General features: G+C 42.0%; 1 protein-coding gene across 11 annotated transcripts; it reads left to right on the top strand.

Moving 5' to 3' along the window:
- Positions 1 to 967: 967 nt before the first annotated feature.
- Positions 968 to 26,782, top strand: LOC109624658 (coiled-coil domain-containing protein 136-like). 11 transcript variants are annotated; one of them, XM_069527863.1, is made up of 10 exons: positions 968 to 1,194; positions 2,366 to 2,511; positions 10,308 to 10,625; positions 14,462 to 14,536; positions 15,361 to 15,663; positions 17,699 to 17,816; positions 18,802 to 19,078; positions 20,441 to 20,572; positions 22,133 to 22,245; positions 24,352 to 26,782. In XM_069527863.1, exons 2-10 carry the CDS (start codon positions 2,460 to 2,462, stop codon positions 24,362 to 24,364), a joined length of 1,401 nt encoding a protein of 466 aa, XP_069383964.1. In that variant the 5' UTR covers positions 968 to 1,194; positions 2,366 to 2,459; the 3' UTR covers positions 24,365 to 26,782. The 11 variants fall into 11 exon arrangements, 10 of the variants coding, with proteins under 10 accessions (XP_069383964.1, XP_069383961.1, XP_019935058.2 ...); XM_069527860.1 differs by having other exon boundaries at positions 1,056 to 1,194; positions 10,266 to 10,625; XR_011243370.1 differs by lacking the exon at positions 968 to 1,194 and adding an exon at positions 2,089 to 2,228 and having other exon boundaries at positions 10,266 to 10,625; positions 22,182 to 22,245; positions 24,352 to 24,427.
- Positions 26,783 to 27,622: the final 840 nt, after the last annotated feature.

Genomic DNA, 27,622 nt, shown 5'->3' with positions numbered 1-27,622 from the left:
TATAAACTGATTGATTGACTGATTGATAATACTGTTTATAGTATGTTATCCTTGTACTTCCCTATTGGACTATTCTTATGTGCAACCCATGGCAGTTTGGTGATAAAAAATGATTTCATGAATGGCTGTAAATGTAGAATCACAGACAGACAAACTCTGACAGAAACTGTTTATCCATTGTGTGTTTGTGTGCGTCTGAGTATGTCCACTGACGTTCCATGTAAATTAGAGGTCAACATTCCTGAGGCTAATACTAAAGCTGTGGGCTCCGTGTGTGTGAGTTGTAGAATCAGGACAAAACAAAGGCCACAGTATGAGCAGAGCGGAGAGATTCCCTTCATATGACCTCACACTCTGTGTGTGTTACTGCTCTCTGTTACAGAACAAACAGCCGATCTGTCTCCAACACTCTCCTACTGCTGCAAACACGTTGACTTGTAGCGCCATCGTCCTCTTCATGGGCTTCATTTTTACGTTTTTCCTCACAGTATATGGATGAGGATTGCTGCACAGAAAATTTGAGTATATCTTTAACAAAGCTGCCAAAACACTGCCACGCGGGACTGACAGTGGTGGACTGCAGCCAGACAACGTCAGCTCATTATCAACACCTTGTCAGCCAACTGTCTCCACAGCTCTCTCTTCCTGTGTGTGTGTGTGTGTGTGTGTGTGTGTGTGTGTGTGTGTGGACTTTGGGATGTCTTCAAGTCAAAAAGATGCCTCCATGCTCATTCTGTTCATCTGGGGATTACAGCTGCACAGAGCCTCACAGGAGGAGGAGGAAACAAGCTCATAAACACCAGCATCAATCTTTTCTGCGTGCTGACTTTCATCCCTTGTAATGTGTTGTCTGTGCTTGAGAAATCACACGCTGTTCATCACAGGTACAAACAAGCACATGCTGAGCCTCAGACTGCTTTCTATTTCCGTTACTCTGACTTCTGCTTTTCTTTTTTAACCATTTCCTCTTTCAGATGCTGCCAGGTTGTGAGCATGCTTAACTAAATTGTTTGTGTCTCTTGGTTTGTGTATGTGTGTCTGCAAAGCACTTCCTGCTCTCTGACACTGCTGTGATAGGAATATCCTCCTATACGATTAAGCCTGGCCCTCCTTTCCTCTCTTACATTTCTGGCCTCTTGTGGGCTATACACAAAGTTGCTAGATGTGACAGCGGCTGGAGAGATAAAGAACAAGGTGAGGGACAGACCGCGAGACAGAGAGAAGTGTGTGTGTTTGTGAGTGTGTGATAGGGGGGCCGTTTCAGATACTCTTTATAGCTTAAGAGCCTCTGTTCATTAGTAGTATCAGAGATAGAATGAGAGTTGGAGAGGCGAGGGGGAGGAAATGAACAATGAAGGGGAAATGATCAGTAAGCTGCTGCATTATCTGTCAGCCTCCACTGCAACACTGGATCTCATTATAGTTAAAACTCATTTGACCCAAGGGCTGAGGCCGAATATGCATCTGTGTGTGTGTGGGTGCGTATGTGTGTGTATGTGTGTGTGTGTGTTTGTGTGTGTATTTGTGTATGTGTGTGTGTGAGTGGGTGTGTTTGTGTGTGTATGTGGGTGTGTGTGTGTGGGTCTGTGGATGTGTGTATGTGTGTTGGTGTGTGTGTGTGTGTGTGTGTGTGGGTGTGTGTGACTGTGTATGTTGAGGAAAGTTTTGATCCTGCATGATCTTCTGAGCTTCTTTTGAAAATCTGTTTGTTGTTATATCTCTGTGCACTCACCATGACATGTTCACATGTTCCACTTTAGGAACTACACAAGACAAATGGAATTCACATGACAAAAAAAAAGGCTTATTTTAATTTAATATATTATAAAATGTCATATTTAGATTAGGACTTTGGAAACAACCTCAGAGACATGTGCTGAATCTTATTATAAAACAGTGTATATCATCTTTTTGGTTTAAGTATTAATTCTATATCATAAAAACATAAATGTGCTTTTTTATGGAAGGGGGAGGGGGTGAGGAAGTTGAAAGGGAGACTTCAAAAATAGTAAACAGAGTCTCAGCCAAGCAGGGAGAGATAGTGTGTGCGTGTGTGTTTGAGAGAGAGAGAGGGTGGTAGAGAGAGGTTGAAACAGAGCTCCTCGCCTCGAAAACAGCATCTCTCCCTCCACTCTGCTCCTCCCCTCTTCTTCCATCTCGGCATCTCTCTCCCACGCTCCAGAGCTCAGCCTTCAGCTCCCCGGACCCTCCCTAATAATTCTCCCTAGGTACAGCAGCCTGTGTGTGTGTGTGTGTGTGTGTGTGTGTGTGTGTGTGTGTGTGTGTGTGTGTGTGCACTGAAGTCTTGGCATATGCACTGTGCTCAGTACTCTCTCTCTCTGCCTCCCTCTCTCTCTCCCTGCAGCTGAGGTGGGCGTGCAGAGCCTCTGACCCTCTCTCTCTCGCCCACTCTCTTTCTCCGTCTCTCTCCCTCTCCTCGACGCAGCTACAAGGGGACCATGGATGGACTGCGTTTACCTCCACTCATCGAGGAGGCTGTGGACTCTACAGGTCTGTGCATGCAGCTGGTGTGTCAGTGTGTGAGTGTGTTGTATCTGCAATGCTGTGCACTTGGATGCTGCTATTTTTAGCCCTGCACTATACAGATGAGATACGATCTGCCCCAAAAGGTAGAAAAAGAGGGGATGTTTGTCTGCAATGAGGAAGAGGAGTGTTTCCTCCTATGGTGGGGGATGAAGTGAGGAGCAGAGGGAGGTGGTCAGGTGGTGGGAGATCATTGTGGAAGCCTGTCTTGTTTAGGAGCTGACAGACTGGCTGCATGAGAGGATAAATTTGTCAGCTGTGGCATCTGTGGACATTTAATGGAAGCTGCAGGCTGCCAGGTAATGAATGTCTGGCAGCATGAGGAGATAATGTGGGCCAGAATTTTGTTATTTGTGTTGTGTGATATTCTGAGGCTCATTAGAGGATTGATGCAACGTGGAGTTGTGCAGCGTTGTGTGTTATTTCAGCTCAGCTTTTGAATCTTTCATACCAAGATTATTTTCAGCTCACAACTGAGTTCTCGCTCACTTTGCATGATCGTGCTGAGCTGCAGTCAAGTTGAGCTCGCTTTGGTAACTTCATACCACTGAACACCACATCTGGCACAGCACATCTTCGCGTTTTATGCCTCATAAAGGATCAGTGCTCAACTGTGTGTGAGTTCAGGGAAGAATGTATGGAATGTTTTTTTCTGTGTCCCAACGAGCTGAATTGTGTGTTTTTTTGTATGTTGTGTATGCAGACATGAGCAACTCTGTGTGGGACACTGGAGGAGGATGTTTATGGTGTGGAGTGGCTCGGAGTGAACCGCAGGTCAGCGACCCTTTGACAAGCGGCCAGCTTTTCCAGAATGTGGCTTCCTTTTCCTGTGTCACACTGTCCTAAATCTGAACTTTTCAATGACTTATCGTTATCGGATTATTTCCTACAGCCTTTACGCTCTGTAAAATTAGCAGCAGACTATTTAAACCACTTAACTCAAGTGTTCAGAGAATAATTTTGTATTATGGCGTAGTCTGTGTTTTGACCTTCATAACAGGGATGCTGCATCTCATGAGACTTTCTTCCTCTCTAACAAGCTAGTTCCCATTATCTTTAACTCTGGGGACCTCTTTCCTTTCATCACAGCCTGAGGCGTTGTTTTTGAAGTCGGAAATTTAGCATTGAGCGATGGCAAGAGTCTGACTTAATGTGGCATAAATCCTGACTGATTGACAGTAATAGGAAGAGACGTACAGCAAATCAAAAGAGGAGTGAGTGACAGCAGGAATTTCATGCTCTTGGGGGTATAAATGGATTAAAGTGCATTTATTCTGTCCTGGCTGATGTCAGTTTTAGCCACACATCAGTTTGAGTTCTTGGAAAAGGGTGACTTTATTCTGAAGAGCAGGCTTTTATTTCCTGTGCTGCTGGGAATAAATTCCTCCTCCCTACACCTTTAAAATCACTTGTCTCATGCCAACAGGGAATATAGATGCTCTCACTCTAACACACAGATCCACTGATCAATAAAACACCATCGCAGGTAGTCTGCGTATCTGTCAGCCACCATGTTGTTCCTCCCACTTGCACAAGTCTCTCTCCATCCTTCACTCTCCTCCACCACTCGGTATCTCTTCCCCCTCTCTCAGTCACAATCCTCTGCTCTCTCCAGCGCCCACACACCCTCCAACACACACAGACACTCACACACACGCACACACACACACACACATATATGCACATGTGCATACACTCTCACAAACCTTTGCACCTGCCAGCACCTCAGCCCACACAACGTTTTTCTCCCTGTCCTCTCCTCCTTTCCCTCCACTCTCCAGTGTTGTGCCCTCACGCTGTGAAATCCACATCAGCACTCATACTCCCCACGGGGGCACCAACAGGATCTCGCTCTGCTCTCTGCAAAGTAATAAATAGCAAAACTGCCGCCTCAGACAAACTTTGTATATGTGGCAGCTGCAGAGCAACCTGAGAAAAACAACAACAACAGTTTTTAATGTGGGATCAAATGAAAACAAGTCTTACAAGCTCTCCCACATTAAGGCTGTTCCCTCTCTCTCAGCCCTGAGGCCCTTCAGCGGGACATGTTCCCCTGTAACAACCTGTCCCAATCACCCCCCCACCAGACTGTCGTGCTCATTTTAAAATAGGCTTTCAAATCACTCTGCAGGTCCCTGAATGTGCCACCTGTTCTATTATTCTCCCTTTGTTACATAATGGAAAAAATAAATCTTTCAGGTGAATAGAGAAGCTCATGTGGCTCCCTACTGCAGCTTATTCTGTTTTTTGTTTTTTTTTTCTTAAGTTTTCTTTCCACTTGCAGAGATAGAAAGCTATAATTCAAGTGCCCTCTCTCTCCCCGGGTTTTTATCCTTTTAGGATTAGGCCGCTTCGTGGCGAGCTGCAGTATCCTCTTGTTCCTTTGTGATATAAGTGATGTGAAACCTACCGGGGAGATTGCTGTCAGGTGGGAGGCACTGATTTGTGATCAAATTGATTATTACCGGATCACTTGTTTTTAGACACTTTGTTCTCGGTCACTATTCATTAGTCACACACCTATAAAAACATATTACCTGAATCAGTCATCTACAATATATGTACACACTGGCACAGTTTTTCTGTATGCTCATCTAATGAGGCCAAATTATACCACATTCTGTGATGCCTTTATATTCCGCTAACCCACTTTCTCTGATTTCCCTTTGAAAGTGCAAACATGGATTTTCCATTTAAATAACAGAGCAGCTCATTAAGTCAGTGCTGGGTGCTTGTGATTCCTGTTTCCTTTCTCGTTGGCTCCTGCTGCTTCTGTTCCTCACCTTCCCTGGAGTGTTTTCAGGCTCTGGGAGTTCAGGGAGACAAACTGACATTAACATCATGCGACCTTCACCTCTGAAGTTCACTCATCTTGTCTGGTGCAGTTTGGAAGTCGCCAAATCTTATAAGGGGTGACGTCGCCACGTGGGCTTCATCAAGAAGTATCTGATAAGATTACTTCTCTGTGGGGAAATGCAAAGAGGTTTCCATGGTAAGCAAAACTGTGGACAAAAACACAGCTTTATCACCAGGGTGACTTTCCATATGCTGAAGCCCTGGGTTGTTGGTGTGCAGAAGTCACCATGGAGATGAACTGGTTTGTCTTCACCTGCCTCCTCTTAGTTTCATTAGGAAGGGAGCAGCTCGAGTGGCCCTCAGGCTGTATCAGAACTCCTTCTCCTTCCCTGCATCTTGGTTGTTGTTTTCCTTTCCTTTCCTCTTTTGCTCTCACCCTAGCTTTCTGTCTTTTTACGACCCCCTCCTCCTCTTCCTGCTCTGTTATGTGTTGGTGAGGAAGTGTGCCATGCAGTGCAGGGAAAAAGCTTCAACATCAGTGCTGGGCTGGCTTCAAAGCTGGGGTGGGAGGGGGTGGCGTGCATTATGCATGGTCTCCCACACAGCCACAGAGATCCATGGCATATATGTACCGTATAGTGCATGCAGAACACATGGGGTTCAAACATGGATGGCTTATGAAATCATCTGTAGTCATATAGGCTCACAAGTACACAACGTTTTCACATGCAAGTTCACACAATGCTGCACGCTCCCACACACACGCGCACACATACACACCTGAGTTCATCATCACTTCTCTCACTTCTTGTGTTTAGTCATTTCTTGTCAGCGCAGTGGAAACAACCTCTTATGTCCTGATACATCACGAGCCCATAGCAGATACAGGGAGAGAAGAGCATAGACTTTGTAGAGATTTTCTCTGTGCTTCGTACCACACTTTGAAATCATTTTGTTGATGAATAATGAAATCAAGAGTAAAATGACTCATGTGACTCCTTATACATGTGTTTTTCAGTTCATCGCTGCCCTTGCTGCGCTTTCGTTTTTTGCCTCACATTCTGCTGCGTTACTCAAACTGCTGAATCACACTGATTGTTTCACAGAAGAAGGATTTCCTGTGGTGCCGCAGGTTACAAAGCAACTCTGTGTTCCACATCCATCATCCATCCTCTCCCAGCATGCATCTGTTTGCTAAAACCGTCACCGTCGGCTCCTCAATTTTCACAAAGTGCAAATTTCATTACACTCCTCACTCAATCCCTGAACACTGAACCAGAAAAAAAACAAAGGGCTTGTGCTGTCACATTAATGTTTTACATAAAATCTCAGACAGCTTTTTTCCGATGCTGACAGAGAACCCTCGGCCGACTTGCTGTCTCTTTCCTACAGTGGCCCAATGTTTGCACTGACATACTCAATATGTTTTGCTGCAATGTGATTAAGAAGGAATGTGCTGTGGCCAGATAAAGCTGTCCTCTCCCCGGAGCTGTAACACTGCTCCTGAGATCACTCTCCTGTGCTCATGTATTCATGCAGCGTCCATGTCCAATGCAATCCCAGCGTGACTGAACAATCAGCACTGTGCCAAGTATACAGCACAGTGATCACAGGTGTCATGGCAGCCGACTCTTTTGCACTACGTGTACCAATGTTCAGGCACAAGGTTAGGTGACAAGGAGTGGGATGATTAACAAGCTGTTGGGAAAGGTTCAGTGAGGGGTTTGGGCAAAGTTGATTAACACTTGCAGGGACCACTCCCCAACAATATGTGTTTTAAAGGTTTGAATGGAAATTGATGTATTGGATGTTGAGGTCGAATGAAGGAGGATGAAGGAATGCGGATAAGGAGGAGGGGAGGAAGATGAAGGTATGACGAAAGGAGGGTATAGAGAAGAGGGAAGGGGGGTGAAGGGACAGGGATGAGGAAAGGCATATGAAGGGATGAGGGTAGAGAGGAGGAAAGGAGGATAAAGGGATGAGGGATGGAAGATGAAGGTATAAGGGTAGGGAGGAGGGAAGGAGGATGAAGGCATGAGAGAAGGAGCATAAAGGTATGAGGAAAGGAGGATGAAGGGATGAGGGAAGGAGGATGAAGGGATGAGGGAAGGAGGATGAAGGGATGAGAGAAGGAGGATGAAGGGACGGAGGTAGGGAGGATGAAGGGATGAGGGAAGGAGGATGAAGGGACGAAGGTAGGGAGGATGAAGGTTGTTACTGTATAGAAAGTGTGTGAAGTACTGGTTTGTTTTCACTGTAACTTGAACAGTATATCAGTTTGCTGATGATCGGCTGCAGTTAGTGTCAGTTGGAGGACACTGTGGATACTGCATCTCCACACCCAGAGAATAAAACACAGCCCAAATCACCCGAGCCAAATCTTTCCGAGTTATTACACCCCGAACTCAACATCCCTGAAGGATTTAGATGTGAGTGATATTCACTGGGAAGTCTTTTGTCTCTTGATGGCCTTTAGCTGCCGCTGGCTATATATACAAGCAGCTCCAACTCTCTCACTCTCGCTGCCACACGGCCCAGGCTCCCTCTCTCTCTCTTTATGACTAACTCATTACTCCGGCATCAAAGTTTAATGACAAAATAGCCCTGCGCTCATGAAACCTCTTTCCACGGCCCTCAGGGTTGACGATGTTTAAATTAACAGGACTAAACAAGGCCACATTCAGATATGATGAAAATGTGCTCGGTTGTAATGGAAATGGTTACATCTATAGGGAGGGGAACAACAAGGCAGAGGAATAATTACCTCAAGAGATGGAGGCCTCCCCTGAGCCGAGATTACACTGGTGAGCATCACTCTTAATTAGATAGATCTTTAGTTAATGCTCGGCTCTGTCCCCAGCTGCACCTTCTTCCCTCTCTATTCCTTCCTTTCTCTCAGCAGACGCCACCTCCCCTCTCTCATATACTCTCTCTCTCTGAATACAACCTGCGACTTTGAGAGGCTGCTTGAATAATGGATTTGTGATGCTTCATATCATCCATCCATTATCTATACTGCTTTTCCTCTTGAGGGTCACGGGGGGGCTGGAGCCAATTCCAGCTGACATTGGGAGAGAGACGGGGGGTAAACACCCTGGATGGATCTCCAGGTCGTAGGGTCAACACAAGCCATTTTCAGACATGAACTGAGGAGAAGCTCCGCACAGTTGGGTCTGGACTGTCTCTGGACGTTGTCTTTCATGAGAAATATATCTTTTGGTTCTTTTCCGAGATTCTTTGGTCAGATGCGTTCAAAACAACACAGAAATCTCTGGAGTGTTAAGGTGAGGGGTGGCTCTACAAGTAGAGCTCGGACGCAGTTCTACCACCAAAACCTACCACCTCTCCTGCACCTTTTTCTTTGTTGTATGGTGCAGCTTTTTAATCCTGGGATATTTGTATTCTTTTAGTTTGTTCCATCAATACTCCCACTTGCTTGTGGTGAAACCTGCAGAGGATCTATTCTTTTCTCACATGGTCTCTCTCGGTTATTATCCAGAGTTTTTACTCGGGGGCCTGGCAGGAGAAAGTACAGAGGCTGTCACTCAGACATGTACGTTCTCAAACACAGCTCCTCTGAGATTATAATGCTTGTCTGAAAACAGCGATACGGAGACAAGCCACTCACATTCATTTTTAGTATTTTTAACCTTTAACCTTTCCTCAGGACCTGGAGAAACCCCAGACAGACATGGTAACATGAAAACTCCACACAGACCCAGACTGAACATGGATTCCAACCGAACACTTCTTGCTGCGGTGCCCCAGTGATTAACACTGCACCACTGTGCCGCCCTGCTTCATATCAATTAAAGTTTAAGTTACCGAGAAATAAAAGATTAATGACAGCAGGCTACTGTGTGTGTGTGTGTATGTGTAATGAAAACAGAAATTAACTGCATGAGACTGAAAACGCCTCATAACTGATGTTTTACATCTAAAAGGGAAAAACAACCTGCCACTTCACACAACACAACATTTCATCTCCATTTAGATCTGGCCTATTCCCACCTCACAGCAAATCTCTTGTGACTAATGCGAAAAGACGTCGAATGGGAATTTGCCTTCGTGTCGTTGCGCTGTAAATGACGCCTTTCCTTTGTGTTTTCTGACCTGCACCGGGTTCCACCTTCCTAGCAGCTGTTATAATGTCAAATCAAGTTTATTTGATCATACCCTACACTGTCCCGTTAAGCTTTACAGGCCAACAATAAAAAACAACAGCTCCCAGCCCGGGCCATGCAGGCTGTCAACAACAAGGACGAGGAAAACCTCCACAAAACAGCAAAAAAAGCTAAATCAACGTAATGTGACAGAGTGTAATCAGGGAAAGACGAGTGTTTGTCACATCTCTCTTACTATGAGTGGTAGCATGTGTTATTATGGACTTTGAGGTGCATTGCTGAGCGGTGAGTCATAGTGATTGCTTCAGCATACTGGCCTACTCCCTCTCTCTCTGCATTGGGTCGGCTAACTCGCTCCACCTGCTGGTTAAATGTTAAAATCCACAGATGTAGGGATGTAAAACAAAGAGATGCATGTGTGATTCAGAATCATTTCCATGAACATGTGTTACATCATTAGATTTCCCCTTGACTTCTAAATGGCATGTGACCACTGACACACTAGACAGTTTTCTGCAAATATTTAAATCTTTGCTTCTCCAAGTCAAGGATTTTCTTTTTTCTGCCATAAACTGATCTTGTGAATTGGTTGTTATTCTACATGTTTAAACTATTATGTTATTTTAGGGTGCATGAGTTGAATAGAGGCTTGTGCACAATGGACTCTAATCACAAGATGGTGCTGTTGATTCAAGAAAACAATCTATGCTGCATTTGAGCCAACGGCTGAATTTAGGTGATGACAAAGGAGTTTATATCACCTGTAAATCTCACCCTCTGCCTCCCTCTCTTCCCTATCAGGCATCCCCTTTCCTAATCTACGTTGTGCCCTCTTTCCCTCAGATGACCCCTGCGATCTGAAAGCAGAGATCAGCCCCACTATGGACAACGAGATAACAGCCAAGGAGAGAGGCATCCTGGAGGAGAACAACGAGAAGGAGGAGATGGACCAAGAAAGGGCTCGGGACGAGGAGGGAGAGGAGAAGAAGCAGAGGGAGGAGGAGGAGGAGGGCGAGGACAAGAGCAGGAAGGAGCAGGAGCCGTTGACGGAGGAAGAGGAGCTGGAGGAGCTGAGGGCCCAGGTGCTGCAGCTGCTGCTGGAGCTGGATGACGCCAGGGAGACGTCCAACAAACACCAGGAGAGTTTCAACGAGCTGCAAGGTCAGTGTTAAGAAGCAGTCATCTGATCAATCAATCAATCAATAATCAAGATCTAATCCAATGCATCATCCATAATCACCATAAACTCCAAATTGTGTCATGTTATGGTATAAAAAGGGAAATTCTGCCGTTTATTGACCTGGATATTTTTCTCATGGTTTTTCTCCATGTTTTTCTTACCATCTCGGTCATAAAGATTTGTGAAGTGCAGATTTTTAGAAAGGATAACAACATTTGAGGGAAATGGACCTTATCAGCTACAGCTCTTTGAAAATACATCAGTTCAACAGAAATAATCCTAAATATTTGTTTTTAGAACATTTTAATGCATCAACACCAAGAAATCCCTGTAGCTGTGGCCTAGAAAATCTTAACTTACATCTGCAATCTGCTGTGCAGTTTGTCATCTTGTGTTTGTGGTTCAGAAGTGTGCAGACACCAACCATCAGCTTGTATCAAAAATAAACCACAGTGGCAGCAAAGGAGTAAATACGCTACACAGTCTCTCATTTTGACCAATTGTGGTAAAAGAGTAACACTCAATATTTTCATTTTAGTTTTAGCACAATTCCACCAAAGCTTGGAAGTGTTAGTGTGACACTGCTGTTTGCTACAATGATACACATTATTTCTTTTTCCATGTGTTTTAAGTTCTCCCATCCTCAACAATGTAGGTGGTGAATTAACATGTTAGAAATATGAGAGTTAAACCCAGACTTAAAGGGAAAGTTCATTCAAAAATGAAAATTCATTCTGCTGCAGCAGTAACTAGGTGGAGGATAACATGAAAAACATGGTGAAAATGACGCTGTATCAAGTCTAATTTGATATCTGGTCTTACTGACACCACAGAAGCAGTATGGAGGCATTTTCAGTTGTTTTTTCTATTGTTTTTTTTACGTTTGAAGAAGTGGTGGCCATTTACTTAAATTGTATTGGATGTGGCTGCAACACTGTTTTCTCCAAAAGTATTTTGTGGACTCAAACACTTCACCCACCCCTCCATCGACAGAGTGGTGAGAGGATAATGAGTGAAGATTTGAAAATCACAGTGACGTGATTAAACATGATTTTATGGCAGTTCTGCCATCTGGACCTGTCCCTCTCTATATATCAATGTAGGTTGTAAAAGGTTATGGATTCCTGTTTGGGACATCTCAACATCTTAGCCTTTACTATTACAACTGTTCAGTCGAATATATTTTCATTTTTATGGATGATGATGATGATCACAAAGTAAAAACATCACAGCAGCTCTATTTGCAGCGTCACATCAAATTATAATGAGTCATTAGTGTTTTTTTTGTGATTTTAATGTTATTTTGTGTTATTTAATGTTATTTAATGGTATTAATATCCTGACTCTCACATGTAGTCATATTATTTTCTTCATTTTGTATTGTCTAATTTTGTGAAGTTTTAGTTGTATAATGTTCAAGGCTTCAAAATTAGACCACTGGGGGTTTATTATTATTATTATTATTATTTTAATCTATGCTACATAAATATCTAAAAAAACTCAAAAAATAGACACATATGTAACATTTAAAACCACAAAAACATATTCTGATCTTCTCCCTGTGTGTATACATTTTCATAATCCTATTCATACAGAAGAAAATCCTCCCTCTACCAAACAGCTTAACTTTCCATCCATGACGTCTCCTGTTCATCACGAGCTGAACCTGATAGAAGCGTAAATGTTTATATGCGGTTACTGACAGAATCTTTTCCTCATAGCTGCTAAATGGAGCATCACATCATACCTTAGAAATTATGAGCTAAATGTTCAGGGACACTGGCAGTGAGTAAGACCTTAGGTATTGGACTGCAGTGAGCTCAGTGTGTGTGTGTTTGTGTGTGAGTGTGTATAGCTGTGTGTCCTACTAAAAGACATGAGCTCAGTTGTTTGTCAGGCAGCGGCAGAGACATTCCTCAGACAACTGCGTGCAAGCTGGGGGAAGCTTCCAGACTGGGTGTCCTAGACCACATTGAGAAATCTCTGTTGGTGAGCTCCCCTGTGGGAACAGTCAGCTGCTCAGGGGTCTGGCAGCTGCTTGGGGGGGGGGGGGGGGGGGGGGTCGACCATGGTAAGGAATGAAATAAGCTGAGGTGTAGGAAAAAGATCAAGGATATCACTAGGTTTCTGTCTCCAAACTAATATAATGTGGTTGAATGGAATTTTGTTCAATGTGCAGTATCACTGGCATTCTTGATTTGAATGGTATTTAAATGGTTAAAAATAAAGATACAGAGACTACAGAGTATCGGGCCATATTGAAGAAGACTAACTTCAAGAACATGGTCGTAATTGAGAAGAAAGTCATGATATTACAAGAGTAAAGTCGTAATTTAATTAGGAAACGATCGTGTTTAGGAAGAAAAACAAAATTAGGAAATAACCAGCAAGGAGAACTCTCCAGAGTCTTGAAAACATCCCACTCTTTCTTAAGAAACTGCAAAAAATTAAATATCAGATGAAACCAATGATAACCTCACAGTCGACCATTGCTAAACATTTCCTCCTCTGCAAAAGAGTCTATGTAAGTAGATTCAGTTTCTTGCACAAGTCCTAACACTTATGATAATAAGTTTTATGTTTTTTCTGAAACGCCTACAAAGTATAACTGAACATGATGCTCCACACTCCTCATTTTAAAACAGGCCGATCTTGTGATATTGTTATGATTCTGCTGTTTTGAACTTATGACAGACTTCCTGTGTTTGGACTCTTTTATCTTTTGAACTCGGCATCTGCTTGCATTTGGATTTTTAGATTTCTCTTTGTTTGCCATTTTGAGTTTTTTTACTTCCTGTTTTGTTTTGAAGTTTCGTTCCTTGTGTGTTATCTTTGTCATTTTGTAAACATTTTTCTTGTGTGTCAGTTTATTTTTCATTAATGTCTTTAACCTGTTGAGCTGCTTGCCACCGGACACTGTTATTCTGCAGTTATTCTCCATATAAAATGACACGTAGCCTAAAATAATGACTTTGTTCTTGTCATAATACTTTCACCTTATCCTATTTTTAATCTTTGAATAGCCTTTATACACATTTCGTTGGAGTGGTTTATGATAAATGCTGACATTGAGCAAACACTAACATGATGATGTTTAGCATCCATGATGTTTTACTGTCCTTATTATCTCAGACTAGTGTGTTAGCTCACTAATATTTGCTTATTAGAAACACAGGGAGGAAAAGGCAGGTGGGAATTTCATCAGCTGTGCAGGTACATAAAACAAAGTGTTGGAGTCATTGGGATCACCAATGTCAGAGGACGTCATTCACTGGGTGTGATGGCAATCTAACTCCTATATAGCATTGAGTCATAACACTAAGCCCAAGAGATAAGTGGAAATAGAAAAAGAGACAAATAAATTATTATAAATATGGAGACTCAGGTGACCTTTGTGTTTTAAACTTGCTGTTTTAAACCTCAAGTGAATCTGCCTGAACACTGATTTAATGAAAGTCAAAATTAACAGCAATTTTTACTTGAATTTTCCCTGCTGCTCGTATAAAATAAATTTTCTCATAACATGGATTTTGATAAATTAATATACTAACACATCTTATACAAATGCTCACATGGTGTTCAACAGACACTCACAAAAACTGCTTGTGCTGTTCAGTCATGCTTCAAGGTTGAACAGCTTATCAAGTTGTCATCTTTCTATTGGCCTGATGAACTGACATTTTCCTCTTATCTCTCTCCCCACTGCCTCTCCTCTTCCTTGTCCTCGTCCTCATCCTCTCTTCTCCCTCTCCTCTCATCTCGTCTCGTCTCGTCTCCTCTCGTCTTGTCTCCTCTCCGCTCCGCTCCTCTCCTCCAGGTCTGTTGGAGGATGAGCGTCTGGCCAGTGCCCATCAGGCTGAAGCCTTCACTCGCCAGATCCAGAATCTACAAGGTAACAAACCAAGAAGTCTCTGCAGGTTAACTCACAATTTGATACACGGTCTGTGATAACGCTAATATCAGCCATCAGTGATCATCAATTCGATTCTGTGATAATTGATATATTACAAGACAATCATATGACAAAACATCATGATATCTTTCTAAGTGAGATTAGAAAATGGCGTTAAGGAGGTCAAGTGCAGGATTTGTGTTTTTATTAAATCTAATTTGTTGCCAGTACAAAAAAGTATATGTAGATTTATCTTAGTTCCTCTTTAGTCTTATACAAAGACTGTAACCTGTCCACATGTGCCATCATTCCAATGTGAAATAACCATAAACTCGTAAAACGTCAAACTATGTACGGTATATAAACATACATAAAATCTATCATGAGTCAGGATGACGATGTATTGCCATATTGATATTTTGTCCCACCCCTAATCAACAGTCCTATCTTGTATGTTTTTCTATTGTCGGACTAGTTGCAGACAGAAAGGGCCTCATCTGTAAATGTAACTAGATTAGAACTAAGGCTTGCAATGATCTGGCTCAGTGATTTGGGAGGATGTGCTTTTACATCCACTTTTTATATTTTATATTATGGCTCTATTGTTATTGTGAAAAGTTGGGAAGAGTTTCTGCCCAAAGAACATAGTTTGTTACCATCAGTTACATCAGCACCTCTTCCAAACACTGCCCACACATGCAGCATGTACACACACACACACACACACACACACACACACACACACACACACACACACACACAGTGATGCTGCATTCTCACCCACTCTCCATTAAGAAAACCCACCATATTCTCCTCCTCTACAGCCCAGTTGCGTTCAGTACAGGAGGAGATGGACAGCCTGGAGGAGGAGAAGGAGAGCGAGCTGGCCGAGGCCCAGGAGGAGCTGCGCGTGGCTCAGGAGGAGGTGCTCCTCCTCCAACAGGCTGCAGAGGAGGCTGCAGCAGAAAGGGAGAACGACATCGCCTCTCTTCAGGAGGAGCTGTGTCGTCGGCGGGCTGAGCTTCAGCGCCTCAGTGAGGAGACGCAGGAGTACGAGCTGGAGATCACCACGCTGAGGGCCGAGATCAGCATGAAGAGCCAGCGCAGGGAGGCCGAGAGGAGAGAGGGTGAGGGATGAGGATGGAGGGAGGAGATCTGTTAATTAATAGAAGAGGTTGACATGGATGGATGTGAAAGAAGCAAGGCAGAGTGGAAGTGGTTTCAACAATATTTGACTTGCAGTACAACAAAGTTAAAATACAATAAGTCTTGGTTTTACACCTCAGCCTCACACCTTGTGTTAACAGCTACACAAGGACCTGGTGTCTGTGCTTACTATGGAATTTGTCCAGCTCACTACAACAAACAGGAACAGCCTATAATCAGTCTTTATAGCTGCTATTATAAAAACAAATCATGTCAGCATCCTGCAGCCAAGAGCATTAATCATTTTCAGGATGTAATAAGTGTTATAATTTATAAAGTGATTGCATGGGGAGTGGTGTGTGTGTGTGTGATTGTACTTATATCTTTGTGGGGACCAATTTGATTGTAAACCTTATGGAATAGGGACATTTTGGAAACGTGAGGACATTTAGTCCTAACTTTTCTCAAAGGGGGTTTGAGGGTTAGAATGAGGTTTAGGTTATGGGTTAGGCATTTTGTTTATATAGTTAAGGTTAGGGTAAAGAGCTAGGGAATGCATAATGGCAATGAGTGTTTGTATGTTTTCTTGCTTATCTTGCCAACAGAGGACCTCATGGTTTACTCTTGTGCAGAGACACAGGTAAGGGCCACTATAGTCAAACAGTTGAATTATTATTATACTGTGCCTGTATATATACACACTCTTCTCTGCTAATGTTGCAGCAAAGCATTAGTCACTCCAGGTATTCCAGCACGTAGTGTATACCCCTACTCCTCTCTGCTTGTAAATCAGGAGAGATCAAAGCCGCCTCCACTCTTAGTTTTTTTTTTGATGCTCCACTAACAACAGTCAGGATTCACACCAGACACTGCACCACTGACACATACGGACCAACAAAACCACCACCTCACCAAGTCCCCTACATTAGGAGCTTCTCTCTGTGCACTTGTTGTAGTTCTCCTTGGGGTTTGAACTTCAAAATGTTATGTTATAGTATGGAAAATCACAAGGGAAAATGATTTGATTGCGTATCCATAATAAAATACTTGCATACTACTTAAAGCTTACTACATAAAAAGCTGCTAATGTAGGCCATATAAACCATAGATATATATCCCATACTTTTTTCTAGCATTTCTTTTTCGTTTTTCTCAAAATCACTTGTGGTAGCTGCCCACACTTGAAAGTCTGAAAGTCCATAGGGTAGAAATGTACTTGTGTGTGTACTTACAGAGTGAGGATGTTTTGGGAAAGTGAAGGCATTTTGGCCAGTCCAGACATTTTCAAAGGTCTGATTGAGGGTTAGGACTTGGTTTTAGGGTTGTAGTTAGGTTAAGGTTAGGGTTAGGCATTTAGTTGTGTTGGTTTGGGTCAGGATAAGGAGCTAGGGTTTGCAATATGCCAATAAGTTTCCAGGGACACGAAGGATAACAGGGACATGATGTCAGTGGGGGGCGGGACACACATCCAACACATGATGTCACCGCCAGGCTCTGCAGCTGAGCATCATCTGAGGGAGTGGAAGATATCTGTTGATTTCATTTAATGGTTGTACGCATGAAAACATCACAGAAAAATGTATTTTGTATGTGTAATCTAAGTCATAGTTGCGATCAGTTTGACAGATTTGGGAGACACTTACTGATGTCTCTGCTGGTACCTTGTCAACAGATCTCGGTCAAGATTAAGAAATAGTCCAACTGTGAATTATCACCTTTTTGCAGTTTTATACAGATTATACATGTAAGATATAATATTTAAAAATAATATTTAGTTACTTTTGGAGAGAGTCAAGCTAGCTATTTCTCCCTGTGTCCAAACTTTATGCTAAGCTAACTGGCTGTAGCTTGTCATTTGACTGACAGTGGTATTAAGCTCCTCCAACTCTCAGCAAGAGAGCCACTCTATACCTGCTGCAGTGATTTGAAGACCTTGAGCAGTCAGATTAAAAGATGAGCTCTACTGACTGAGACCCTTTTAAAGTATATTCATCTCCACCCTCATCCTCCGCTCAGGTGACGTGGACCTGCTGAAGGAGGAGTGCAGAATGCTGAAGGAGGAGTGTCAGACCCTGAAGGAGGACAACAGACGTCTCAGTGAGAGGCTGCAGCTGCTGCAGAGACAGAGGACATGGTGAGAGGCCAATGAGGACTCACTCATTGTCTGTGCTTACTAGATCGTTTGGAGGGGATTACCTGTTTAAAGGTTTGATGTATCTTATGAGGAGAAAGACAGAAGTGCTGAAACCAATGGTTCATTAATCCAGCTCAGCATTATTTGTGAGCTCAACTTCACACCTGTAAAGGTTTTTGTGATGCGGTGACAAAATCTGTCCTCAGATATTGACTTACATTTATTACCTGAAGACTTTCTCTAACCTTAGCCGTAACTCTTATCCCAACCTTAACCTAAACCCAATTTAACCACATGTCTTCACCTAGAGATTTGATCATTTACATCTTGGGGACTTTGTTTTTGTCCCCATAATGTAACTGTGTAAACAGATTTAGGTCCCTATAACATGAGTAATACCTGAACCACACTCATGAGTACTTTATATTAACTTCCCTTCATTGTGGAAGGCCTAACCAAAACTTTGTTTAAATAAAACCCTAACCCTAACCCTTAATCCCTCACCTTAACCATGACCAATTCAATCCTAATCTCAATTTTAAACTCACTCAATTCACATTTTACTCCTAACCTCAACCAGGACCTCAGGCATTAGGTTTTACCTCATTAGGACCAGTGTTAGGTCCCCATGAGGTCAACTGGTACTGACAAGTTCAGTGTTTGTGCACCTACACACCTACACACACACACATACACACACACGCACAGACAGACACACACACACACACACCTGGGCAAACAATGCCAGTCATGCTATCAAACCTATTAAATATAGTTTCCACATTCGTCATCTGATTGTGTGTACACTGTGTAATGTACTGTGAAATCTCTATATTTCTGATGTGCTAATACAAAAAAAAGGAACAAATACTGACTATCACTATATATATTTTATGACATAACATATCAGAGCAAACACACTTGACCTTTGATTATCCACATCATCAGATGAAACAGTTTTTACTCCTTTTCGTCCTCCTCACAGTTCCAGCGTCTACCTCTCACTGAAGGAGGAAGACGCAGGGGAGGACACAGAGGGGAAGGAGATGGAAACCGGCTCTGACGAGGTCATGACAGAGAGCTACATGACCATGGCGCAGTCTGAAAACTGTCGCCTGGTCGATGCCTCAATCCAGAAGAATATTTCATTTGATGGGAAGGCGATGACACCAACCGGCTGGAATGGAGGCGTTGGGGAGATCTTCTCCCTGAGGGACCAGCTGAGACAGGCTGAGGAAAAGGCCTTACAGGTTCAGAAAGAGGTACGATGTCTTAGTATCATGCGTCGGGAAGTTAATAGATTAAACATGGATACAAACATTTTGATATCATTAAAGGTCCCATATTTACACTCTTTTAAGTATGTAGTTTTACATTTCCTCTGTCACGCTCGCTCTCGAGCAAGAGCACAGTGTTTACTATGAGTCAGCCAATCAGAAGAAGGTTTCTGAGCCTCTGAGCTTCTCCTCGGATTGATTTCTGAATGACACCATTCGGTCAACCACAGGAAATGGACTGTATCCTAACACTGTAGCTTGGTCAAAGTTACTGGCTGTCAGGGACTTATTTCACCCAAAAATATCAAAATACAAAAAAAAAAGAAAAAGCTAATTGAGTAGATAACTGGGCCGATAAAAGAGGTCAACTGAAACAGAACTTTATTAAAAAATACTGCTGACATTAACTCAAGCAACTGTTCTAACAAACATGCCAAATGGGACATATGGCTGATCAGTTGTTTAGAAACAACAAATAAAACTTTATACAAAGAAACCCCATCCACCCCCATCCTGATGCAGCACTTGGTCTTGTCCATTTTACTGGGCCTGTGTATTCAAGCAGGCTCCACCCTCAGCCACATGGTTTGGCCAAACCAGGAAGGAGAAGTGATGCAGCAGACATGGTAACTCATAGACAAAGAAAACTAAATCAGTACAACTAACAGCATAAACTAAATGTGTGTGCAGCATTCAGGATATAATGTAGTGTCAAAACTTTAGCAGTAAACAAGATTTTAACCAAAAATAACTGACTGCAAAGAAAATAAGAAAACAGGTGATCCTGATGTGAGAGTGTGTGAAACAATAAGTCTAAATTGAATCCATCTTCAAGTGTGCTGAGACAAAGTGAATTACCATTTATTACATTATGTAGTTTTGGATTATCTGGTCGTGTCAGGGTGACTGTTGTAGTGCTCAGGTCAGTTGCTGTAGTGAGGAGTTAGAACTATGGCTCAACGATCAGTTGACTAATAGACAAAAATATTACTAGAGAGTCTGAACAGAACACTGATAAGAGAACTTAGTAGAGACTGAATAAAAATAAAGCATATTTAATTCAAACACTCAGAAGTGACAGTGGGTCCAGGGGGGCCATCTTGAGAGCAAAGCTGAGGGGCTAGACTGTTAAAGGTAGAAAAGTGCCGAAGGCTCATTTGAGGCACAGATTCCCAATGTGGATTGTGTACGTTTCTCTGTGGATTGAGTGCTCTGATATATTCTCACAAGTAGACTTAATTTCCAATCAGAAAAGACATGGAAATCTCTAAAATTGTACAATATGTGTCAATCAAATACAATGAATCTGATTTTCAAGACTGAGTGTTTGACCTGTGTGCCCTCCAGTGTGACGGTCTGAAGACGGAGCTGCAGGAGCTGCAGGTACTGTATGACAGCAGCCAGAGGGAGAGAGCGGAGCTGGAGGAGGAGCTGCAGCGCTGCAAGGCAGAGCTGGAGAAACTGTCAGGGGGGGCTCAGGTGAGGGGCACACATGATCTGGAGATCCCTAAGCATCTCTCAATACATTTATTTTTTAAATTTAGCTTCAATTCCTCAGATACTTCTGTGAATTTCCAGCCCACATTTCTTCCTGAGTAATAATTTACAAAGATGTATCTTTGAACCCACATAACACACCTCACATCACACCTACTGTTTCCCATGTGTGTTGAGCCCACTTTCTATGTGTGTCTCATGCTGTAGCAATGTATGTTTTGATATGAACTGACTCACCCTGTCAGCACATATCAGTTTTTACTGTGTGCTTTGGACAAGGGGAACTCTCCCCACCTCTGTGTGTGTGTCCTAAACTCTCTGTGACAGTAATGCTTAAATACTGTTGTTGGACAAAAACACAACACAAAAAGGCATTCAGCAAGGAATGTTTTACCGCTGAAGTCTACGTAGGCTTCAGATATTGTTCATCAGAAGAAAACTATTAAAGGACCTTTTCATCTTTAGATGTTCAAATATCTTCAGACTGGTTTCTGATCATTTTAATTAGCTGCTGCATGAAAGTCAAAATTAAACTTTTAAACAATTGACAGCATGCCCACTTTTACTTTTAGTCACATTTGCTCTTATTGCATTTGTTTGAAAGCATGAATAGTTTTAAAGTGCTTTGTTTTCAAGAGCTCATGGGAAATATCTGAAACACAGGGGAACAACACAAGAAATTCAAGTAACAAATTCACTGTAATTTTAATAAAATTTATATTTGCTGTCTGTTTGTCGTCAAGTTTTTGACCACACTCTAAATATAATGCAGTGCCGCACCTCAATGCACCAAACCCAGGACCTCAAAATGATTCAATATTCAGTAAGCTGACTTTCCTACATTTTTTAGTATCTACCAGTGAAATCTTGAAAACAAAAAAACTTGAAATGCTCTTTTGGAAAACTGTCCGGCATCATGCAAAGTGATGTACATGTGTGAATACTAGTAAGGTCCTTTACATAAATAAACAGAAACCAAAAAATAAAAAATAAATGCTGTGTTTTGTCTACAACAGCCATGATGAGATGTCTCTGCGTTTTGTCAAACTGTCTACCTGTGCCTGTCTCTGACGCTGTCCTTGTTCTCTGAATGTCCATGACCTCTCAGCCTGTGTAAAGGCAAATGCTGCACAACATCAAAACTATATTTAACTAACAATAAAATGAGGATAGAGAGACAAACATACCACCATATCTGCTACAGTCACAGCATTCATGCTATGTGTCTTCCTCATCACCATAACATCACATTCAGCTAATAAATGTCACACAGGCCTGCTCACAGTTGACGTGTATGTCACCACAAAGTTATGTGATGTTTGTGTTAATAGGAAATGTTCATTCCATCACTCTCCCTCGCCTTTATGTCAAAGCCATAGACCATGTCAGACCTATGCTTTAGTGATTTTTGTAGTGGTGATCCTTCTGCACTGCTGTCATGTCTTCTTTATCTGTGTTTATTATTTGGCTATTTCAGTCCATCCGTTCATCCATTCCCTTCATCTCCATGGCCCTTGTGTTTGTTTTTTATTCCCTCCTCAGAGATTCATCCATCCGTCTGAGCACCCTATTCTCTCCATCCCCTTCATAGGAATGATTATAATAGTGGCTGTGGTCTGGTGCTGGTTGTCGGAGCTGGCGTCCCAGAGAGTAAGGTATGAGAGGAGCTCATCTCTATTTGACATGTGATGCTACAAATGGGTTTTACACAAATGAAGGATCAGTTCATGCAAATCCCAAAACCTCCCAAACGTTTTCATTGTATGTGCTTGAAGTTGTATTTTGCGATGCAAATACAGTGGTTTTGTTATTTTGGTGAACTGACCCTTTAATATTTTGAGTTTTTGTTACTAAGGATTTATTTGGTTGTCATGGGAGGATCGAAACTTGAAATCCCAAATACAGCTGAGAAAATCTCAGTGACGTAAGATACTGAAAGACGATGATGTTTTCAGGGAAAATGGACATAGGACATGGGTGGGCAGTTTGTCAAAATATTTCTTGATTCTCACTGATGATGTGATTTACAGGAATAGTTCAAGATCATGGGAATTGTGCATTGTTGTTTTCTTGCCAATAGTTAAATGAGAAGACTGATACCTCTTTCATGTTTGTGTTGAATAAAAAGCTGGTGATGGTTATCTTTGCAAAAAGGGAGCGAGGAAGCAGTCAGCTGTCTGAAATTCAAAAACATACCTGCTAGCTCCTGTGAAGCTCTGTAATTATTCTGTATTTAAACCTCAACAATAATTTGTAGTTGTAGGGGAGTTGTAAGCTGTAACCACAGTCCGTATAATGATGGACAACATGTAGGCTACTCACAAGTGAAGCCTAAGCTTTTCTATCACCGCCTGGTGCCTGGCTGCAGTTTAGATCATAAATCTTGCCTCCTCCATGGTAGTGGATGGGAGAAGTGCCAAAAATAAAAAGTCAAAGTACATTAAATAAATGTTTTCTCAAAGATGGTTTCTGTCATTTTAGGTTGTTCTTATAATTCTTTTAACAATGTTTGTTCAAGTGCTAGTTTTTCCGATTAGTTTGTTTACTTAGTTATTTGTTGCTATATTAGTAGGGTGAAACTAGGGCTCACTATTTTTGCTGGACAATATATTGTCCCAGAAATAATGACGATAAATGATTCAATCCATGGATAAAGTCAGTTTCAGTCTCCCCCACAAGCAAAACGCATTTTAGTTAAATCCAGAAAAAACCAACACAACAAGAGTTTTTACCTCAGAGCTTCTCTGACCAACAACTCAGGAAAGTAAGCAGAAAGAGATTCATCCGTGTCAAAGTTCAAAACAACAGTGTTTCTCTTACCATAGTGTACAGGGAGTCCACTGTACCCTTCAGCCTTGAACTCTGCCAAGGTTGTTAGTTCCAGAGAAACTCCAGAGGTAATAAACAGTCCACCAGATGATTTCCTCCTGACTCTGACTTTAGAGACGAGGCATCTGCTCTTGAGTGGCGACAACATGTAGACTTTACAATGCGCCTACAAGAGAAGATCCTCTCCGACTCTCCTCTCCCACCCCTACACTCATCACTCTGCTGCCTACAAGTCACTTCCTTATAGTTTTTCAGAATATGCGGGGCTGTAGAATGAATGAAGTCCCTGATAGGTGGAAGGTGATGTGATCCAACACAGGTCGCTACAGAAAACAAACGGGCAATGTCGAGGTCGGCAAAAATGATCGTGGTCATGTCTATATAACGTACGATAAGTCGATAATGTAATTATCGTGACAGGCCTAAGTGAAACATTGTGACTGACGGCGGAGACTGACTCATGATTGGTCGAGCATGTGTATCAGAGGAACCTCGATGTCACGACTCAATCCCCCTGATCACTACTGCGCAGGCTCTGGCTCAAAATGCCAGAGATGGCAGTGTTCGTATCTGGGATATTTTGGCTTCAATTCTAGGTAGCGGGAGGCAGTGGAAATGTGTCGTCCATCTTTATGCACAGTCTACGGGTGCAACTAGCTAGCATAACTGTTAGCCAAACATTAGACTTCTTGGAGTCTTCATCAACACCACGACCAGAGGTGGTATTAAACCTAGCTGTTTCTCCCTGCCTTCATTTTGTTGTTGTTCTGGCCCCCGCTTCTTATTAAACATACAGACATGAGAGTGGTAACAATCTCTTCACTGTAAGAAAGCTGTTGAACCATTCCTTTAAAAGCTCAGTATACTTTATTAATAGCTGATGGGTGGTCTCTACTGACTCTTAATGCTCTCCTTTTCCTATCTTCCCTCAGGGGAGTGAGGTAGGTTGGAACTCCATTTTAACTATCACTGCGGCCGCAGCAGTGTTACTAATGATGACTAGCTTGTTGAGAGCTCTCGTCTGATGTTGACTGGATGGGCAACAACCACACAGGGACAGACGTCTGCTTCAGACCAGCCCTCGTCGTTCTCTCCTGCCATGTCTTATAGACCAAACTGGAATCCTCTAAGGCCTGATAGAGCAGACGGTTTTGTAGTAGAACGTGTTTGAGAAATTTCATCTGTAATGAGACGGTACTACGTGCGCAGGCTGATGGAGAAAGATGCTCTGGGTCTCATTAAATTGATGTTGGATGAGAAGATCGCTATGAGGATGACCTGCAGAGAGCCCACATGGGGACTGTTCTCATGCCACTTAATGTATGCCAGTGCTCTGTCTTTTCTCTGTGAATATCTTTTCTTTATCTCTGTTCGCTAAATAATGTGATAAAATGAAGGTGTGGATTTTTAATGTGCACCAAATAGTTTTTCAATTTTAAGTTATTTATTTATTTGTCTGTTTGAACATTCTTGACAGCTGTCTCCGATGATAATGACGAACCCGAAAACCCTGAAATGTACACATGCCCTTAAATAATAACAGAGCAGTTTGCATTTCCTCTTGATGAGTTCATGTAACTTATTTAAAAAATTAGATGAAATAAATGTAAAATTCTGCAAAAAATATATTAGAAATCACAAAATCTTAATGAATCAACCAATCTTCCATATCTACTATCCTGCCACTGTATTTCTGCCCTTCCCAAAGTCAGTTCTGTCCATTGTAAACACCAACAATCTGCTATTACAGGTGTAGCTTACTAAGCACTTGTCAGTATAATTACATGAAGAAAGCTGATAGTTTAGTTCGACATCACCCCCGGTGGGTGGGGACAGCCTGTCTTCTAAGTGTTCCTCAGTTATGCGCTTTGCTCCGAGCCCTGTCTGTCTGCCTGCTACAGCTTTATCTTGTGTGACTCTGAAATCAGACGACTCCCACGTCTCCCTTTAATCATCAGTTAACCAAGAAGCCAAAAAGTCAGCGGAGTGTTTCTGATTCATACTTTCCCGCTCTCCGAATATATGAACACTTAACTCCCATAGCTGCACTGTTACATTTAAAACGTGCTTCGCTCCAGTTCTGTTCAGCACTTATTAAATGTCTCTCAGCAACTTCTGGAGCAAATTCTGGAATATTATATAATAATATAATAATTCTGGAACGTTATGATGTTGTCTTACATTTCAATTCGATGTCAATTGTGACGTGGAGAAATTAAGCGTTGTATTCTCTGAAGCAGTTTGAATGACTTGGTTTTTCCAAGTGTCTTGACTCAAAGATTTATGGGAAATCGGTATTGTTAAAAGTACAGTGTGATAATGTTGACTGTCAACATTCCCTTGTTTTATGTGACTAACTGCAGATCTGATCAACACCGGTCACCATCTGGTCAAACCCCAGAGATGCAGGTATAGGGACCATCACACTCAGTTGTTTGTGAGGGCAAAATTTTTGGAAAGATTTAATTTGTCAAAGTATAAATTTACAAAATATATATGTGGAAGGACTCTGATTATTGTTTACATTTGTGAAACTTTTTTGTGAATCTCTGTTGGAACTGAAAAAAAGCATGCTACGAAACATATAGAAGCACAATATACTCTGTGTTGGGTTATGCTGTTTATGTTACTTTGTATTTCCTGTAAATAGATGTGACATATAGTACTATTGGAGAGATTTTTTCTTATATCCATTTGTACTAGCTTTGTAGAAAGTGAATTCTATTTTGGAAGAGCATCATATATTTGATAGCCAAATGATATAATGCTATGTAAAAGTTTATTTATGGTGAGGTTATTCAGAAGGCCTACTAGCATTGCTAATCATTTTCAGTAGCTCTAAGTTCGAAGGTGGCGTAGTCATTGCATGCGTTTAGATTGCATTTGACCTTAGTTGCCAGAAAGAACAAATGACTTCTGGTTTTCTGTCCATTAAATTTCATAAATTAACTGAAATCATTTCTGAGATGTTTGTCATTAAACAGAAGCGTGATAAGCAATGGCTGACCAATGATATTTCTGCATGTGAACATACACTAGGAAAATAATTTGCGAATGGACTGCAAATGTTGTCACTGTCTATTTTAAATGATAAAATCGCAATAGAAGTTAAATTCCCGTAGACTGCAATAGTACCTGTGAATGTTGCTGGATTCAGGACGTTATTTATCATTATTTCTGAGGTTATTTCATGACTATTAAGATTATCATAGTTTCATAAGACTCTATGTTGCACAGTGTTGCTCAGCTTGCTGCTTTACATCTTGATAGCAGTGTTGTTTCTGATATATTTGTGGCTATTTTGTTACCTGGAGGTCTATTTTGTACTGTAAATGACTTAAGAAAATAAATATACTCACCCCACCTGATGTCTAAGAGATTTCTTTTTCTGGGAGATGGCATCACCAGCTCTCGCAGGTCACATGGTACCCCATTCATGAAATCAGCAGCAGCCAACCTGAGTGAGTGAGAGCCGTCGCTCTGCTGGTGTCACGTTACACGGGGTTGTACGGGTATAAATAACCAACCACTCCAGGGACGTGACATAAGCTCACAGACATGGATATTTTTTTACCAATGGCAGGAACTGATGAGGCGTCTATACTACACTCATTACTCTGCTGCCATGACTCATGGTTTACCGGGTTCAAGTGCCGCTAATAAGCTAAAAGTAGTCTAGTTAGGCAGCTTCATCAGGACAGTTAGCACTTGACACTTGAGGTTTAAGTTTAATTATTGTCCTGAGCCTGCACATATTCCCACCTGAATCTGAATCAGGTTTTTATCCCATTCACATGCAGAGTTATGGCTGCAAAGAAATGAGGTGTCTCAATGGTCGAACTGTCAGATCCGGATCACTGGCGAAATCTAATCAGCTGGCCCTCAGCCTCGGGCCTATCTGTCCTACAAATTCACCCCAAATCCGCTCTTCAATATTTAATATATTCAACTGACAGGCTAACAGAGAACACGCTAATTAATACCAAAGAGTGAGAGCAGCCATCGGGATTCTCTGGAGATTTAATGTCAGGTGAACAGAGTCCAGTTCAGCAGGCGCAGTTCTGTCATTTGGTTTTCACATGTAATATATACTTTCTATCGAGGGTGGGAGATGTAGAGAAAATATGATTCAATTTATTAAATCCAACACAAAGTACGTCATCATGTAACTAACTCAATTTAAATAATCAGTACAGCTTTTTT

Source organism: Paralichthys olivaceus, chromosome 7 (assembly GCF_024713975.1).
Source record: "Paralichthys olivaceus isolate ysfri-2021 chromosome 7, ASM2471397v2, whole genome shotgun sequence".
NCBI lineage: Eukaryota > Metazoa > Chordata > Actinopteri > Pleuronectiformes > Paralichthyidae > Paralichthys > Paralichthys olivaceus.
This window is presented reverse-complemented; position numbering and strand designations above follow the sequence as displayed.

Excerpts from the sequence above, each read along its gene's own strand:
- LOC109624658 (XM_069527860.1), top strand. The coding sequence starts at position 2,460 with ATGGATGGACTGCGTTTACCTCCACTCATCGAGGAGGCTGTGGACTCT. Across the intron at positions 2,512-10,265 it reads GGAGGCTGTGGACTCTACAG|GCATCCCCTTTCCTAATCTA; the intron begins GTCTGTGCATGC and ends CTTCCCTATCAG. Across the intron at positions 14,537-15,360 it reads CCAGATCCAGAATCTACAAG|CCCAGTTGCGTTCAGTACAG; the intron begins GTAACAAACCAA and ends CCTCCTCTACAG.